General features: G+C 41.1%; 1 protein-coding gene across 13 annotated transcripts in view; it reads left to right on the top strand.

Moving 5' to 3' along the window:
• ARHGEF9 (Cdc42 guanine nucleotide exchange factor 9) overlaps positions 1–15,693 on the top strand; it is a 386,748-nt gene that overhangs the window by 322,615 nt on the left and 48,440 nt on the right. For all 13 annotated transcript variants that reach the window (XM_025276866.2, XM_025276865.2, XM_025276863.2 and 10 more), the window contains one exon: positions 3,537–3,666. In XM_025276866.2, coding sequence (XP_025132651.1) covers positions 3,537–3,666 — 130 coding nt within the window. The remainder of the gene's footprint in view (positions 1–3,536; positions 3,667–15,693) is intronic.

Here is a 15,693-nt window from a genome sequence, read left to right as displayed (position 1 = left end):
CTTGATTCTGTTCACTAGCTGGGGGATGGGAGTACTCAGACATGAAACTTGGAGGTGAATAAATCTCACTTAAAATATTTAATATAGCCCATTACCAAAACTGAGTCCTAACTTTTCGAAGGAGAAGACTTGTGAGAGCTAATAGGATACTGAAAAAACCCCACTAAATTAAAAAGAAAAATGAAAAACATTTATGGCCCTAAAATGGGAAGGGCCTTAAAGGAAGTTCTTCTAGTCAGACTTCCTCATTCTATGGCTGGAGAGACTGAGTCCCAAAGAAAGAAAATGACAAAGAGGAAGTCTGTGGCATAGCAGGGACACAAAGTATGGACAGTGGTCTGGGGGCCTAGCTTTTTACTGAGTCCTCCAAGTGCCCAGGAAGATTCGTGAGCCATTATACTACACCATCTGGAAGGCCTTTTCTAGTTCTTCCCGCTCATGATGTGATGAATTTAAATGACCCCCACAGGTATATTTCAAGGTGCTAAGTGACCAGAAACAGCCACTCTTGTACCTAAATCTCAGTGGAGCAGCTTTCAGATCAATGGTTCTAAAATCAGTATATTCAAAGAGTGATTCTCAAATGTTTTTATATCACAGCTCATCTCCTGCCTACTCCTGAGTATCTGTTCCATGGGACCTACCTAGCAGGAGGCTCTAAAAATCAAACTTATGGACTGATATTAATTATGTAAATTATGTATTTGCATAGGTGTTTTTAAAAGTCCTCCAAATGTCATTTTTAAAGCACAGCAAAAAACTACATTAGTGTTTTAGGCCAAAGCAATCGTAAGGCCTTTTTGGGTTTAGTGGGAGTCAATAAGATAGAATATCTTCCTGGGATTTGCCATTCCTATACTCCTTCACCTTGTGAGTGGAACCCCTGCCTCAAGGCCTTTTTTCCCCTTTGTCTCTGGTCTCCTCCTCTTCCAGCCCCAGGCACTAACGTGCTGAGAGAATGTTTCAGGCAGTTGCAGGCTACATCAATCCCTGTCCTCATTTGGGGTGACCCACTGAACCTAGCACTATCTCCAGACCATGGACAGTTCCTTCTTTCCGGCCTCAGGAAGCTGTATCAAGGTGATAGCTCCTGCACTGCATGTCAGAGTAGCTTGGATTTGAAGGCAATTAGAGGCTACTGCCAGCTTGAAGGCTTAGTAACATAGGTATCAGTTAGGTAAGTGTGAAATGTAGGCAGTCAGAGTAGTTTATGAGGGAGAAGATTAGATGGAGAATGATAAGTGGAGAATAATGCTACCTTTGTTTACAGAAGGGTGACATGTATTCACCCCCCTACCCAACCTTGCTTAAGCTGACAAGAAGAAAGGCTCTGTGCAAGAAGGAGGTTAGCTGACCTGTCTAGAACAAGACAATCTTGGTTCAGTCAGTCTCCTCACTAGGGTGCTGGACTCAGACCCCCTCTGGAAGCCTGAGGGCTCTAGAAGGGTTCAGGCTAGACCACAGCTATTTATTGATTGACAGTTTGGCACAGTGGCAGTGATAAATTCATGGCTGAGTAGTACATGGGGTCAGGTAGAGCATTCTCATACCAGTACTGTCCAATAAGACTTTGTACAGTGATGGAAATATTCTATATCTGTAACGTTTAATATAGTATACACTGTCAGCATATGGATATTGAGAACTGAGAAATGTAGCTGGTGCAACTAAATAATTAAATTTTAAAATGTTTAATTTTAATTAAATGTGGCTAGTGGCTACCATATATACAGTGTAACTCTATGCTTTACTTCCCAGAAGGTGGCTTAAGGCATTTTCCTGATGCTCTCAAATCAGAGAGTGGAATAACATGAGCCTAAATAATGGGGTGCTTATTTATATCAGCAGCTTCTTCACAGCAACTACCCCTTCTGTCATTACCCTACCCTGCTTCTAAATGGCAGGCTAAGATAGTCTTGCCAGAGCAAAACTTTGAGTTTTACAGAGCACAGTAGTTAGGCTATAGATTGGAGCAAGTAACTGTAAAACGTTGTAATGCAATAGGAACAAATATAATATTTTGTGGTTGGGTCTAAGAAGTCAACAATTCAAGGACCAACTGAGAGAAACACAGCTTCTAGAAAGCATATTATAAAGAAATTTAAGAAGTGTTGGTTAATTATAAGTTCAGTATGAGTCAGATGTGAGATCCATAAGAAAAACTGGTAATAGCCAACATTCATTAGACTCAGAATAAAAGAGTTTTTGGTGTGTGTGTGTGTGTGTGTGTGTGAGCACACGCGCATGTTAACTGAGTTGTCTTGAGACAGAATGGACTGCTTAGGATATGTAGTGAGTATCTTGTTACTCGGGGTGATAAGATGTAGTAACATTTGAAGACTATAATCTGGAAGGTATGCAGAGAAAAGACTGGAGCCAGGGAAGCCAGATAAGAGGAGGCATCTGCCCTGGCAGTTACAACTCCCTTTCTCCTGTGCTGATGTTTGATCTACCACCCCACAGCTCAATATATTAGGAAAGAAAAAGACAATTGCTGTGCTCTTCTCTTTCTCTTCTCTTCTTTCCAGTTGGTGCTGGGACAGTGAGCAGGTTAGTGACCACAAAGTATGTTCAGCTTAACTTTTCCTTAGAGAAAAGTTAACTCATCCTCCTGCCTTCTCAGTTTATAGTAATTCCACCAAATATCTGGGGTTTCACTTTCAACATGCTTTTCACAGGAGCTATTTGATTGGAAATTAGAGCAGACAAGCAGAGAAAACTTGGCAGGGTGATATAACCTTCAACAAGTGGGCCATCCAAAGTCCCAGGAAAATGAGATTAGGATTATACTTCTGAGTTAGAGGTTTTGAGAGACAACCCATATAACATCTATACTAGAGAAATGTTTCCTTTGTATTAATAATACTGCTAACATTTGCTATAAGCCAAGAGTAGAACCATTGTCATGGATTAATAAAACTTCAACAAATTCTACTGTAATTCTCCCCCATTTTACAGATAAAAAATATGTCACTGAGAAGGTAAATGTGATTTGTCAAAGACCACACCACTTGTCAGTGACTAAAGTCTGGTTTGTGTCCAAGGAGTTTATCTCTGGGGGGGAAAGGTTTGGATGTTATTTTACAGTTACTTTGGGCAGAGTTCCCTAGAAATAGGTGCTAGAACAGATGGTAAAGTTGTCTGGACTATGCCATGTGTAAAGCTCCCTTCTTGATCCTTTGCGAGTATGGAGCTTGTCCTTATGATCCAAGATGGCTGGAAGAACTTCAGCCTTCACATCTAAATTCTAAGCCTCAGGATGAAGTAAGGACCAAAGAAGGGCCTTCTGTCTTTCTTAAAGGAGATTTCTCAAAAGTTCTGCCTAACATTTCTATTTATATATCACTTAACAGAACTAGATCACATAAATCACCTCTTGGAAATGTATTCCTTTACTCCACATGGCTTGGATTCCATCTGAAAATGAGGGCTCTGTTGCTAAGTAGGAACAGGAGAATGGATGTTAGGGTTGACACCCAGCACATTGGTTTTATGGCACATTAACTCATGCAACTTGTAATTTTGTGTCTTCACAGTGACTACAGGTATGTGGCAGCTGCTCTGGCTGTCATGAGAAATGTGACTCAGCAGATCAATGAACGCAAACGTCGCTTGGAGAATATTGACAAGATTGCACAGTGGCAAGCCTCTGTTCTAGACTGGGAGGTAGGACACTTTCACCAGCAGGAACACTGGAGAGTTCAAATACCTTAGCCAGAACCTCACATTTTAGCCAAAGATGAAAAAAGAGTAATTATATTTGAAAAGCAGGAGAAAGGATTTAGATTAGAGCCAAGGCAAAACTCATTGCTAATGAGAGGTGTGGTGTACTTAAATAGCTTTCTAAGAAAGTTGGAGAAAAGTCTGTAGTAAAACTTTACTAGGACTGGAAAGATTCATTTCTTTGGGTGTTACTAAGAAACAATTGGGTTGACTCAGTAAACTTTCAAAGCTATTTCAAGTCCTGGAATTTTATCACCACCAGATAAATACTTGGATAAATTGTAATATATACAAATCCATTCCCAGACCCAGAATGCAAGGTTGGTTCTCTGATGCAGGCCAGCCAACATACTTCTTTTCCTCTTGTCAGGGATCACCTCACCCTGACATATCTACTAGTTCTATCAAGGCCTGCACACTTGAGGTCAGGATCATCATCCCTGCCCAAGTGATAGACCACATTCTGTTGTTTAATCATCTGATCATAAAAATAATCCCTGAGTCTTAATTCTATTGGAAACAATCATGACTTCTCTGAACTCAGAAGGCCTTCAGTGAAGTCACTAAAGCTTTGTCATCTGAAATGTTCACTTGAAGAAGATATACAGAGCCTAACAACTAAATAGAGATTTTGCCTCTAATGCCATAGTTCCTCTGAAGTTCCTGAGGTGTCTGTTCAGTAGAAACAGTGATGGGAGTTTTAATACCTCACAGGTACCTATATGTTAAGTACGGTATTTATTGTTTGTCTCTTGTGCCCATCAGGAGAACCAGGAGTAATGACATTTCATATTTATCTCTTAGGCCCAAGTTATAAAATATGACAGTTCATAGCTAATATAACCAAGATGGAAAAAGCTGGACATGCTACCACAGAGGAAGAGGCAATCTTAAGCCTTGTGGTCATAGTGTAAAAGTTGAGTCAGCTCCCCAACCACTCGCCTCCACACAGGTATAATTTCCTGTAAATTGAGAGGTAGTATTCCTCTAACTTCTCATATAGTTTAGCACATTATGAGGGGATTAAATATCAGCCTTAGAGTTACTTAACCAAGATCCAGAAAAAAAATCATCTTTCCTTTGTTCTGTGACCTCTGTTCCTCTTTAATGTAAATGGCTGGAAATGTCCACAGTTCTGAGCAGTGGGCATATTTTTGAGTCTTATTTGAAGAATAGTATCCCCATATAGAATAGAAAACAGCAGTGATTCTTTGAGATGCAGGGAAAGGAAGGAAACATCTAAAGAGACCTTCTTGCTCATAAGAAGCCAGCACTGGCACAGACTTATTAGAAAATCAAAGATTCTCTTTCCCTTCCTCTGGTTTGCTTTGGCCAGTTGCCTGCTCAAATGACCTCTACAAGGAAAAACCACTAGACCTTAGAGGTATGATCTAAATCAAATCCCTTATGATTGTACAGTGGAAGTGAGAAATAGATTTAAGGGCCTAGATCTGATAGATAGAGTGCCTGATGAACTATGGAATGAGGTTCGTGACATTGTACAGGAGACAGGGATCAAGACCATCCCCATGGAAAAGAAATGCAAAAAAGCAAAATGGCTGACTGGGGAGGCCTTACAAATAGCTGTGAAAAGAAGAGAAGCGAAAAGCAAAGGAGAAAAGGAAAGATAGAAGCATCTGAATGCAGAGTTCCAAAGAATAGCAAGAAGAGATAAGAAAGCCTTCTTCAGCAATCAGTGCAAAGAAATAGAGGAAAACAACAGAATGGGAAAGACTAGGGATCTCTTCAAGAAAATCAGAGATACCAAAGGAATATTTCATGCAAAGAAGGGCTCGATAAAGGACAGAAATGGTATGGACCTAACAGAAGCAGAAGATATTAAGAAGAGGTGGCAAGAATACACAGAAGAAGTGTGCAAAAAAGATCTTCATGACCCAGATAATCACGATGGTGTGATCAATGACCTAGAGCCAGACATCCTGGAATGTGAAGTCAAGTGGGCCTTAGAAAGCATCACTACGAACAAAGCTAGTGGAGGTGATGGAATTCCAGTTGAGCTATTTCAAATCCTCAAAGATGATGCTGTGAAAGTGCTACACTCAATATGCCAGCAAATTTGGAAAACTCAGCAGTGGCCACAGGACTGGAAAAGGTCAGTTTTCATTCCAGTCCCAAAGAAAGGCAATGCCAAAGAATGCTCAAACTACTACACAGTTGCACTCATCTCACACGCTAGTAAAGTAATGCTGAAAATTCTCCAAGCCAGGATTCAGCAGTACATGAACTGTGAACTTCCAGATGTTCAAGCTGGTTTTAGAAAAGGCAGAGGAACCAGAGATCAAATTGCCAACATCTGCTGCATCATGGAAAAAGCAAGAGAGTTCCAGAAAAACATCTATTTCTGCTTTATTGACTATGCCAAAGCCTTTGACTGTGTGGATCACAATAAACTGTGGAAAATTCTTCAAGAGATGGGAATACCAGACCACCTGATCTGCCTCTTGAGAAATCTGTATGCAGGTCAGGAAGCAACAGTTAGAACTGGACATGGAACAACAGACTGGTTCCAAATAGGAAAAGGAGTACGTCAAGGCTCTATATTGACACCCTGCTTATTTGACTTGTATGCAGAGTACATCATGAGAAACGCTGGACTGGAAGAAACACCAGCTGGAATCAAGATTGCCGGGAGAAATATCAATAACCTCAGATATGCAGTTGACACCACCCTTATGGCAGAAAGTGAAGAGGAACTCAAAAGCCTCTTGATGAAAGTGAAAGTGGAGAGTGAAAAAGTTGGCTTAAACTTAACATTCAGAAAACAAAGATCACAGCATCTGTTCCCATCACTTCATGGGAAATAGATGGGGAAACAGTGGAAACAGTGTCAGACTTTATTTTTCTGGGCTCCAAAATCACTGCAGATGGTGACTGCAGCCATGAAATTAAAAGATGCTTACTCCTTGGAAGGAAATTTATGACCAACCTACATGGCATATTCAAAAGCAGAGACTTTACTTTGCCAAGAAAGGTCCGTGTAGTCAAGGCTATGGTTTTTCCTGTGGTCATGTATGGATGTGAGAGTTGGACTGTGAAGAATGCTGAGTGCCGAAGAATTGATGCTTTTGAACTGTGGTGTTGGAGAAGACTCTTGAGAGTGCTTTGGACTGCAAGGAGATCCAACCAGTCCATTCTGATGGAGATCAGCCCTGGGATTTATTTGGAAGGAATGATGCTAAAGCTGAAACTCCAGTACTTTGGCCACCTCATGTGAAGAGTTGACTCATTGGAAAAGACTCTGATGCTGGGAGGGATTGGGGGCAGGAGGAGAAGGGGACGGCAGAGGATGAGATGGCTGGATGGCATCACTGACTCGATGGACGTGAGTCTGAGTGGACTCCAGGAGCTGGTGATGGACAGGGAGGCCTGGCGTGCTGCAGTTCATGGGGTCGCAAAGAGTCGGACACGGCTGAGTGACTGAACTGACCTGAACTGAAGCCCATAAAGTCTCAGGTACTCTGAAACTTTGGCTGGCTGCAGGCCTCTTTTTCTCTACCCTTGATGGGATTCTCTGTAATACAAGTTTCCCAGCAGCAATTGACTTTCTTTTTTTTTTTTTTATTTCCTTTTTTAAAAAATTTTATTTTATTTTTAAACTTTACAGTATTGTATTAGTTTTGCCAAATATCGAAATGAATCCACCACAGGTATACATGTGTTCCCCATCCTGAACCCTCCTCTGTCCTCCCTCCCCATACCATCCTTCTGGGTCGTCCCAGTGCACCAGCCCCAAGCATCCAGTATCGTGCATCGAACCTGGACTGGCAACTTGTTTCATACATGATATTATACATGTTTCAATGCCATTCTCCCAAATCTTCCTACCCTCTCCCTCTCCCACAGAGTCCATAAGACTGTTCTATACATCAATGTCTCTTTTGCTATCTCGTACACAGGGTTATTGTTACCATCTTTCTAAATTCCATATATATGCGTTAGTATACTGTATTGGTGTTTTTCTTTCTGGCTTACTTCACTCTGTATAATAGGCTCCAGTTTCATCCACCTCATTAGAACTGATTCAAATGTATTCTTTTTAATGGCTGAGCAATACTCCATTGTGTATATGTACCACTGCTTTCTTATCCATTCATCTGCTGATGGACATCTAGGTTGCTTCCATGTCCTGGCTATTATAAACAGTACTGCGATGAACATTGGGGTACACATGTCTCTTTCCCTTCTGGTTTCCTCAGTGTGTATGCCCAGCAGTGGGATTGCTGGATCATAAGGCAGGTCTATTTCCAGTTTTTTAAGGAATCTCCACACTGTTCTCCATAGTGGCTGTACTAGTTTGCATTCCCACCAACAGTGTAAGAGGGTTCCCTTTTCTCCACACCCTCTCCAGTATTTATTGCTTGTAGACTTTTGGATCGCACCCATTCTGACTGCCGTGAAATGGTACCTCATAGTGGTTTTGATTTGCATTTCTCTGATAATGAGTGATGTTGAGCATCTTTTCATGTGTTTGTTAGCCATCTGTATGTCTTCTTTGGCGAAATGTCTATTTTGTTCTTTGGCCCATTTTTTGATTGGGTCATTTATTTTTCCTGGAGTTGAACTTCAGGAGTTGCTTGGATATTTTTGAGATTAGTTGTTTGTCAGTTGCTTCATTTGCTATTATTTTCTCCCATTCTGAAGGCTGCCTTTTCACCTTGCTAATAGTTTCCTTTGATATGCAGAAGCTTTTAAGTTTAATTAGGTCCCATTTGTTTATTTTTGCTTTTATTTCCAATATTCTGGGAGGTGGGTCATAGAGGATCCTGCTGTGATGTATGTCAGAGAGTATTTTGCCTATGTTCTCCTTTAAGCAATTGACTTTCTATCCCATGGAACATTTTTCCCCTTTCCACTACTTGGAAGACTTTCTAATTCCTCCATGTGCTCTGAGCCTCCAGTCCCAGCATCTGGGGTCATACAATACTAAGAATAGCTTGAAATTCTTTGCCCTGCTCAGGAAGCTTCAGTCACACCCAACTTGAAAGCACTGAACTATAATTTAGAGATTCAGCATCTCAGAAAGAATTTTATATTTTTGTGTCTATAGGTCAGGAGGGAGTGAGAAACAAAAAGGCAAATCTGAGGTAGGATTGATAGGAGGCAGTTACTCTCTCCCTCTTTTGTAAGCATGATTGATTTGTCCTCTAATCTCATCTAAGCCCACACAACCCTGCTTGACAAAGCCCTTATTTATCTAAGTTAGAAGCAAAATTCTTTGTGGTTAACTTTTCAGACTCTGTGGTCACTGTGGAACTTACCAGATACAGAGAGGTTGCACTCTAAGAAGGATTTTCTTTAGCAAAGCCTGTTGGGTACATTTCAGAAGCCAGGCCCAAAGTTTCAATCAAGGTACCATATCTAGTCTTAAACACTTCTAGAATGTCAGTGTCACTAGGGCTTTTAGTGAATTCCCTGAGCAACAACCCTGGTCATGCTTATGCACATGTGTGTGCATAAACATGCACATGCACATGCACATATACATACACATGCACACCTTGTAATGATGGTGAAAGTCTGAGAAGCCTATTCCTCAGCAAGGCCAAATAGCAAGTCAATGACAAAACTAAAACTTGAATCTAGTCTCCAAATTCTTTTTTTCTTTTTTTTGGAGATACAAATACAAGCACTTTGTTTTAAAAAGTAAATACAAAAGATAGATGTAAACTCAAAAGTGTTTAAATACTTCCATTTTGAATAATTCAATTAAGAGGGTATTCTTTTCACTGCTGCACCACATACTCTTGTAGCCTTCTGCTTCCTGCAGCCCAGTTGCTGTCCTTTATGATATTACAGGGACTTGTTTCTGCAGCAAAGTGTCCATATCTAAGAAAGAGAGGAAAACTGTCTTGGGGGTGGGGCGAAATCCAAATCCCAGTAAGGCTAAAGGTGGATGAGTGCCGGGGCCTCCCCCAGAAAGAAACAGGATATGTCTGTTCCATGGCTGGTTGGCTCTTGGCTTAGGTGGCCCAAGCTCACTGGTTCCTTTCATTGTATATTCCACCTACTCAAGGAGTTGAACAGGCAGAGAGAAGCTCTGCCAGCTTGCCAGCTTGGTGGGGGCTGCTGTGGACAAGCCTTGCATATCAAGAAAATGAAGCAGTGCTTTTCTCGTTCTGCCACTCCCTTACCTCCTCCAGATGTTTGTAAAAACAAGGTAGCTGTTAAAAACATCTACAGAATAATTCAGGTTTAATTTGTCAAATGAAAAAGAACAGTCATAGAAGGAACCTTCAGAGCTTATATCACTTGAAGAGAAATTAGGAAAGAGGGTGGACAGTTGGTAGTTACAGGCAATAGCAGTTTTTGCCTTCTCAATAAATCAGAGCATTTGGCTAGAGAGCAGGACATCTTGTATTATATCCACACCTGGCCCTCCCTTAACTTATTCCATGAACATTCTGGGTCTTTTTGCCCACCTCCCATTACCATCCCTGCTCCCTGTCAACCTATGGGGCTTAGAATTCTTCGAGTACCCCCTGCTCTGCCTCACCCTCTAGGGCTCCTAAAAGTCAGTATCAGTATCACCTATACTTCTAAATAATAAGTCCCTTGGACAGCTTAGGGGAGCAGCAGGAAGAAGAACCTGTACCCAAGAATTACAATTTCTTGGAAATTTCTATTTCTAATTTCTCTGATGCTGATATTTGGTTAAGCTGTCACTTTGCTACCCTTCACATGCATTAGATCCACTTGAAGGGAAGGGAGAAGGAGCATATCCCTGACAGCTTCTTTTTATCTTTTTTATTTTTTTCTGGAGATTTTTACCAGGATCCCAAATTTGCAGCTCGTATTTAGGAACTTGATTGTGTGTAGTTGTGATTACTTGTTCATAACACCCCTCCCCTCAACAGCCTGGTTGTACAACACTCAAGAGCATGTTCTAGTTTACCATTGGACTTCCGAATCCAAAGAATTTAGAGGAAACACAAAAGCCCAATGTGATAGAGGAAGCAAAAACATCTACTTAAAAGCTAAAGTGACTGGATGAAGCATGCTCCTGGGACCATTAGATAAAATGTGGAGCTGAATGTATTTGTTACTTCCCTGCCCTCCTGCCAGCAGGAAGAATCAAAAATAAACTATGAGAAGGATAGCATTTCCCTTGTCCTTCTCTCCCTTGATGTTCTCAGGGCACAGCCCCACACAAGATAATTAGCCTGTAATTAGAATGAGGTGCTAGAAACTGAGATATCGAAATGAATGAGATGTGGCCTTGGCTATCTAGTGAGGGCAAATATGTCCTAGGAAGAGCAAAATCATGGAAGAATAGAAGAAAACAGAAGGCATGTAGGGGAAGAGGAGGTAAGAAGTGATTGCACTCGAGGGGTCAAGGCAAAGAACTATGTGGTGCAAGTGGGGCAGAGGGGCAAAGAAGAGAGCTCTAACTAAACTCTAAGGTCTCTCTCCCTTACATGAACTGATTTGATACTCTCAAGCAGCCATGTAAAGTGGGTTAAACAGAAACCTTTGTATTAGCCACATTGTTTAAATGAAGAAGCAGATTGATGGTAATTAAGCTACCTCCCAAGGAAGTGAGTTGGTGGCAGCACTGGCCCCAGAACCTCAGTACTTGACATTCCCACCTTAGAAATCTTCCAAGGCAGCTGGTTGTTCCATTATGGGATCATTATTTTGCTGTGGTTTGATGGTTTAAAGCATGACAATTAGAGGGACTCTGTCCTATATTCTTCCACTTTGGCCATATTACTTCTAATTTCTCTGACATTGGTTTAGGAGTAAATAACAGTACCTCCCTTATTCATCAGAGGGCAGACAGAATGAAAACCACAATCACAGAAAACTAACCAAACTGATCACATGGATAACAACCTTGTCTGATTCAGTGAAATTATGAGCCATGCTGTATAGGGCCACCCAAGATGGACAGGATATGGTGGAGAGTTCTGACAAAATGTGGTCTTCTGGAGAAGGGAATGGCAAACCACTTCAGTATTCTTGCCTTGAGAACCCAATGTCACCTCAGTTCAGTTGCTCAGTCATGTCCGACTCTTTGCAACCCCATGAATCACAGCATGCCAGGTCTCCCTGTCCATCACCAACTCCTGGAGTTCTCTCAAACTCATGTCCCTCAAGTTGATGATGCCATCCAGCCATCTCATCCTCTGTCATCCCCTTCTCTCCTGCCTTCAATCCCTCTGAGCATCAGGGTCTTTTCCAATGAGTCAACTCTTCACATGAGGTAGCCAAAGTATTGGAGTTTCAGCTTCAGCATCAGTCCTTCCAATGAACACCCAGGACTGATCTCCTTTAGGATGGACTGGTTGGATCTCCTTGCAGTCCAAGGGACCCTCAAGAGTCTTCTGCAACACCCCAGTTCAAAAGCATCAATTCTTCAGTGCTCAGCTTTCTTCACAGTCCAACTCTCACATACATACATGACCACTGGAAAAACCATAGCCTTGACTAGACGGACCTTTGTTGGCAAAGTAATATCTCTGCTTTTCAATATACTATCTAGGTTGGTCATAACTTTCCTTCCAAGGAGTAAGTGTGTTTTAAATTCATGGCTGTAATCACCATCTGCAGTGATTTTTGAGCCCCCCCCAAAATAAAGTCTGACACTGTTTCCCCATAACCCCATGAGCAGTATGAAAAGGCAAAAAGATATGACACTGAAAGATGAACTTGTCGGGTCGTAGTTGCCCAATATGCTACTGGAGAAGAGTGGAGAAATAGCTCCAGAAAGAATGAAGAGACAGAGCCAAAGCGAAAACAATGCCCACTTGTGTTTGTGACTGGTGATGGAAATAAAGTCCAATGCTGTAAAGAATAGTATTGCATGGGAACCTGGAATGTTAGGTCCATGAATCAAGGTAAATGGGAACTGGTCAAATAAGAGATGGCGAGAGTGAACATCGGCATGTTAGAAATCAGTGAACTAAAATGGACTGGAATGGGTGATTTTAATTTTGATGACCATTATATGTACTACTGTGGGCAGGAATTCCTTAGAAGAAATGGAGTAGCCCTCAGAGTCAACAAAAGAGTCCAAAATTCTGTACTTGGGTGCAATCTGAAAAATGACAGAATGATCTCTGTTCGTTTCCAAGGCAAACTATTCAATATCACAGTAATCCAAGTCTATGCCCCAACCACTAATGCCGAAGAAGCTGAAGTTGAGTACTTCTATGATGACCTACAAGGTCTTCTGGAACTAACACCAAAAAAGGATGTCCTTTTCATCATAGGGGACTGGAATGCAAAAGTAGAAAGTCAAGAGATACCCGGAGTAACAGGCAAGTTTGTCCTTAGAGTACAAAATGAAGCAGGGCAAAGGCTAATAGACTTTTGCCAAGAGAATGCATTGGTCTTAGCGAACACCCTCTTCCTACAGCACAAGAGAAGACTCTACACATGGGCATGACCAAATGGTCAATACCAAAATCAGATTGATTATACTCTTTGCAGCCAAAGATGGAGAAGCTCTATACAGTCAGCAAGAACAATACTTGGAGCTGACTGTGGCTCAGATCATGAACTCCTTGTTGCCAAATTCAGATTTAAATTGAAGAAAGTGGGGAAAACCACTAGACCATTCAGGTATAACTTAAATCAAATCCCTTACAATAATACAGTGGAAGTGACAAGTAGATTTAAGGGATAACATCTGATAGAGTGCCTGAACAACTATGGATAGAAGTTCATGTCATTGTACAGCAGGCAGTGATCAACACCATCCCCAAGTAAAAAAAATGCAAAAAGTCAAAATGGTTGTCTGAAGAGGCCTTACAAATAGCTGAGAAAAGAAGAGAAGTGAAAGGAAATGGAAAAAAGGAAAAATATTCCCATCTAAATGCAAAGTTTGAAAGAATAACAAGGAGAGATAAGAAAGACTTCCTCAGTGATCAATGCAAAATAGAGGAAAACAATAGAATGGGAAAGACTAGAGATCTCTTCAAGAAAATTAGAGATACCAAGGGAACATTTCATGCAAAGATGGGCTCGATAAAGGACAGAAATGGTATGGACCTAACGGAAACAGAAGATATTAAGAAGAGGTGGCAAGAATACACAGAAGAACTATCCAAAAAAGATCTTAATGACCCATGTTGCCATGATGATGTGATCACTCACCTAGAGCCAGACATACAGGAGTCCAAAGTCAAGTGGGCCTTAAGAAGCATCACTATGAACAAAGCTAGTGGAGGTGATGGAATTCCAGCTGAGCTATTGCAAGTCCTAAAAGATGATGCTGTTAAAGTACTGCACTCAACATGCCAGCAAATTTGGAAAACTCAGCAGTGGCCACAGGTCAGTTTTCATTCCAATCCCAAAGAAAGGCAATGCCAAAGAATGTTCAAACTGCCACACAATTGCCCTCATCTCACACGTTAGCAAAGTAATGCTCAAAATTCTCCAAGACAGTCTTCAATAGTACATGAACTGAGAACTTCTAGATGTTTAAGCTAGATTTAGAAAAGGCAGAGGAACCAGAGATCAAATTGCCAAATCCATAGGATCATAAAAGAAGCAAGAGAGTTCCAGAAAAACAATTATTTCTGCTTTATTGACTACTCCAAAGCCTTTGACTGTGGATCACAACAAAATGTGGAACATTGTTAAAGTGATGGGAATATCAGACCACCTTACCTGTCTCCTGGAAATCTGTATGCAAGTCAAGATGCAACAGTTAGAACTGGACATGGAACAATAGACTGGTTCCAAATTGGCAAAGGAGTATGGCAAGGATATATATTGTCACCCTGCTTATTTAACTTATATGCAGAGTTCATCATGAGAAATGCTGGGCTGGATGAAGCACAAGCTGGAATCAAGAATCCTGACAGAAATATCAATAACTTCAGATACGCAGATGACACCACTCTTATGGCAGAAAGTGAAGAGGAACTAAAGAGCCTCTTGATGAAAGTGAAAGAAGAGAGTCAAAAAGTTGGCTTAAAACTCAGCATTCAGAAAACTAAGATCATGGCATCTGGTCCCATCACTTCATGGCAAATAGATGGGGAAACAATGAAAACAGTGACAAACTTTATTTTAGGGGGCTCCAAAATCAGTTCAGATGGTAACTGCAGCCATGAAAGTAAAAGACGCTTGCTCCTTGGAAGAAAAGTTATGACCAACCTAGACAGCATATTAAAAAGCAGAGACATTACCTTGCCAACAAAGGTCCACCTAGTCAAAGCTATGGTTTTTCCACTAGTCATGTATGGATGTGAGAATAGGACCATGAAGAAAGCTGAGTGCCAAAAAAAACTGATGCTTTTGTATTGTGTTGTTGAAAACTCTTGAGAGTCCCTTGGACTGCAAGGAAATCAAACCAGTCAATCCTAAAGGAAATCAGCCCTGAATATTCATTGGAAGGACTAATGCTGAAGCTGAAGTCCCAATACTTGGGCCACTTGATGTGAAGAACTGTCTCATTGGTAAAGACCCTGACGATTGAAGGCAGGAGGAGAAGGGGACAGCAGTAGATGAGATTGTTGAATGGCATCACCGACTTGATGGAGTTGCGTTTGAGTAAACTCCGGTATTTGGTGATGGACAGGGAAGCCTGGCATGCTGCAGTCCATGGGATTGCAAAGAGTCAAACATGACTGAGTGACTGAACTGAACTAAACAGTACATCCCTTATTGGGTTATGAGTATAAATAGGAGCATGTGGCACAAGATTCGGGGCACACAGTAATATTCAAGATAATAGCTATCATTATGTGGAATGTACTTTTCTAAGCACTTTGTATGGTATATAATTCTTACAACAGCCAGATGAGGTTGGTCATATTATTATCATCATTTTAAATGAGGAAACTGAGGAACAGAGAACATAAGAGAGTTACCTGACAACAGTCAGCTTGGTGAGCACAGGGGTGTATTTATTCAAGTTTCCTTCTTGGTAGAAATACACCAAGTGGCACTCATGGCAAGTACTTAGAATACAATTGATAGAATTGGGGTACTCCTCAC

Source organism: Bubalus bubalis, chromosome X (genome assembly GCF_019923935.1).
Source record: "Bubalus bubalis isolate 160015118507 breed Murrah chromosome X, NDDB_SH_1, whole genome shotgun sequence".
Lineage (NCBI taxonomy): Eukaryota > Metazoa > Chordata > Mammalia > Artiodactyla > Bovidae > Bubalus > Bubalus bubalis.
Note: the sequence above shows the minus strand (reverse complement) of the source record. Positions and strands in the feature narration are given on the sequence as shown.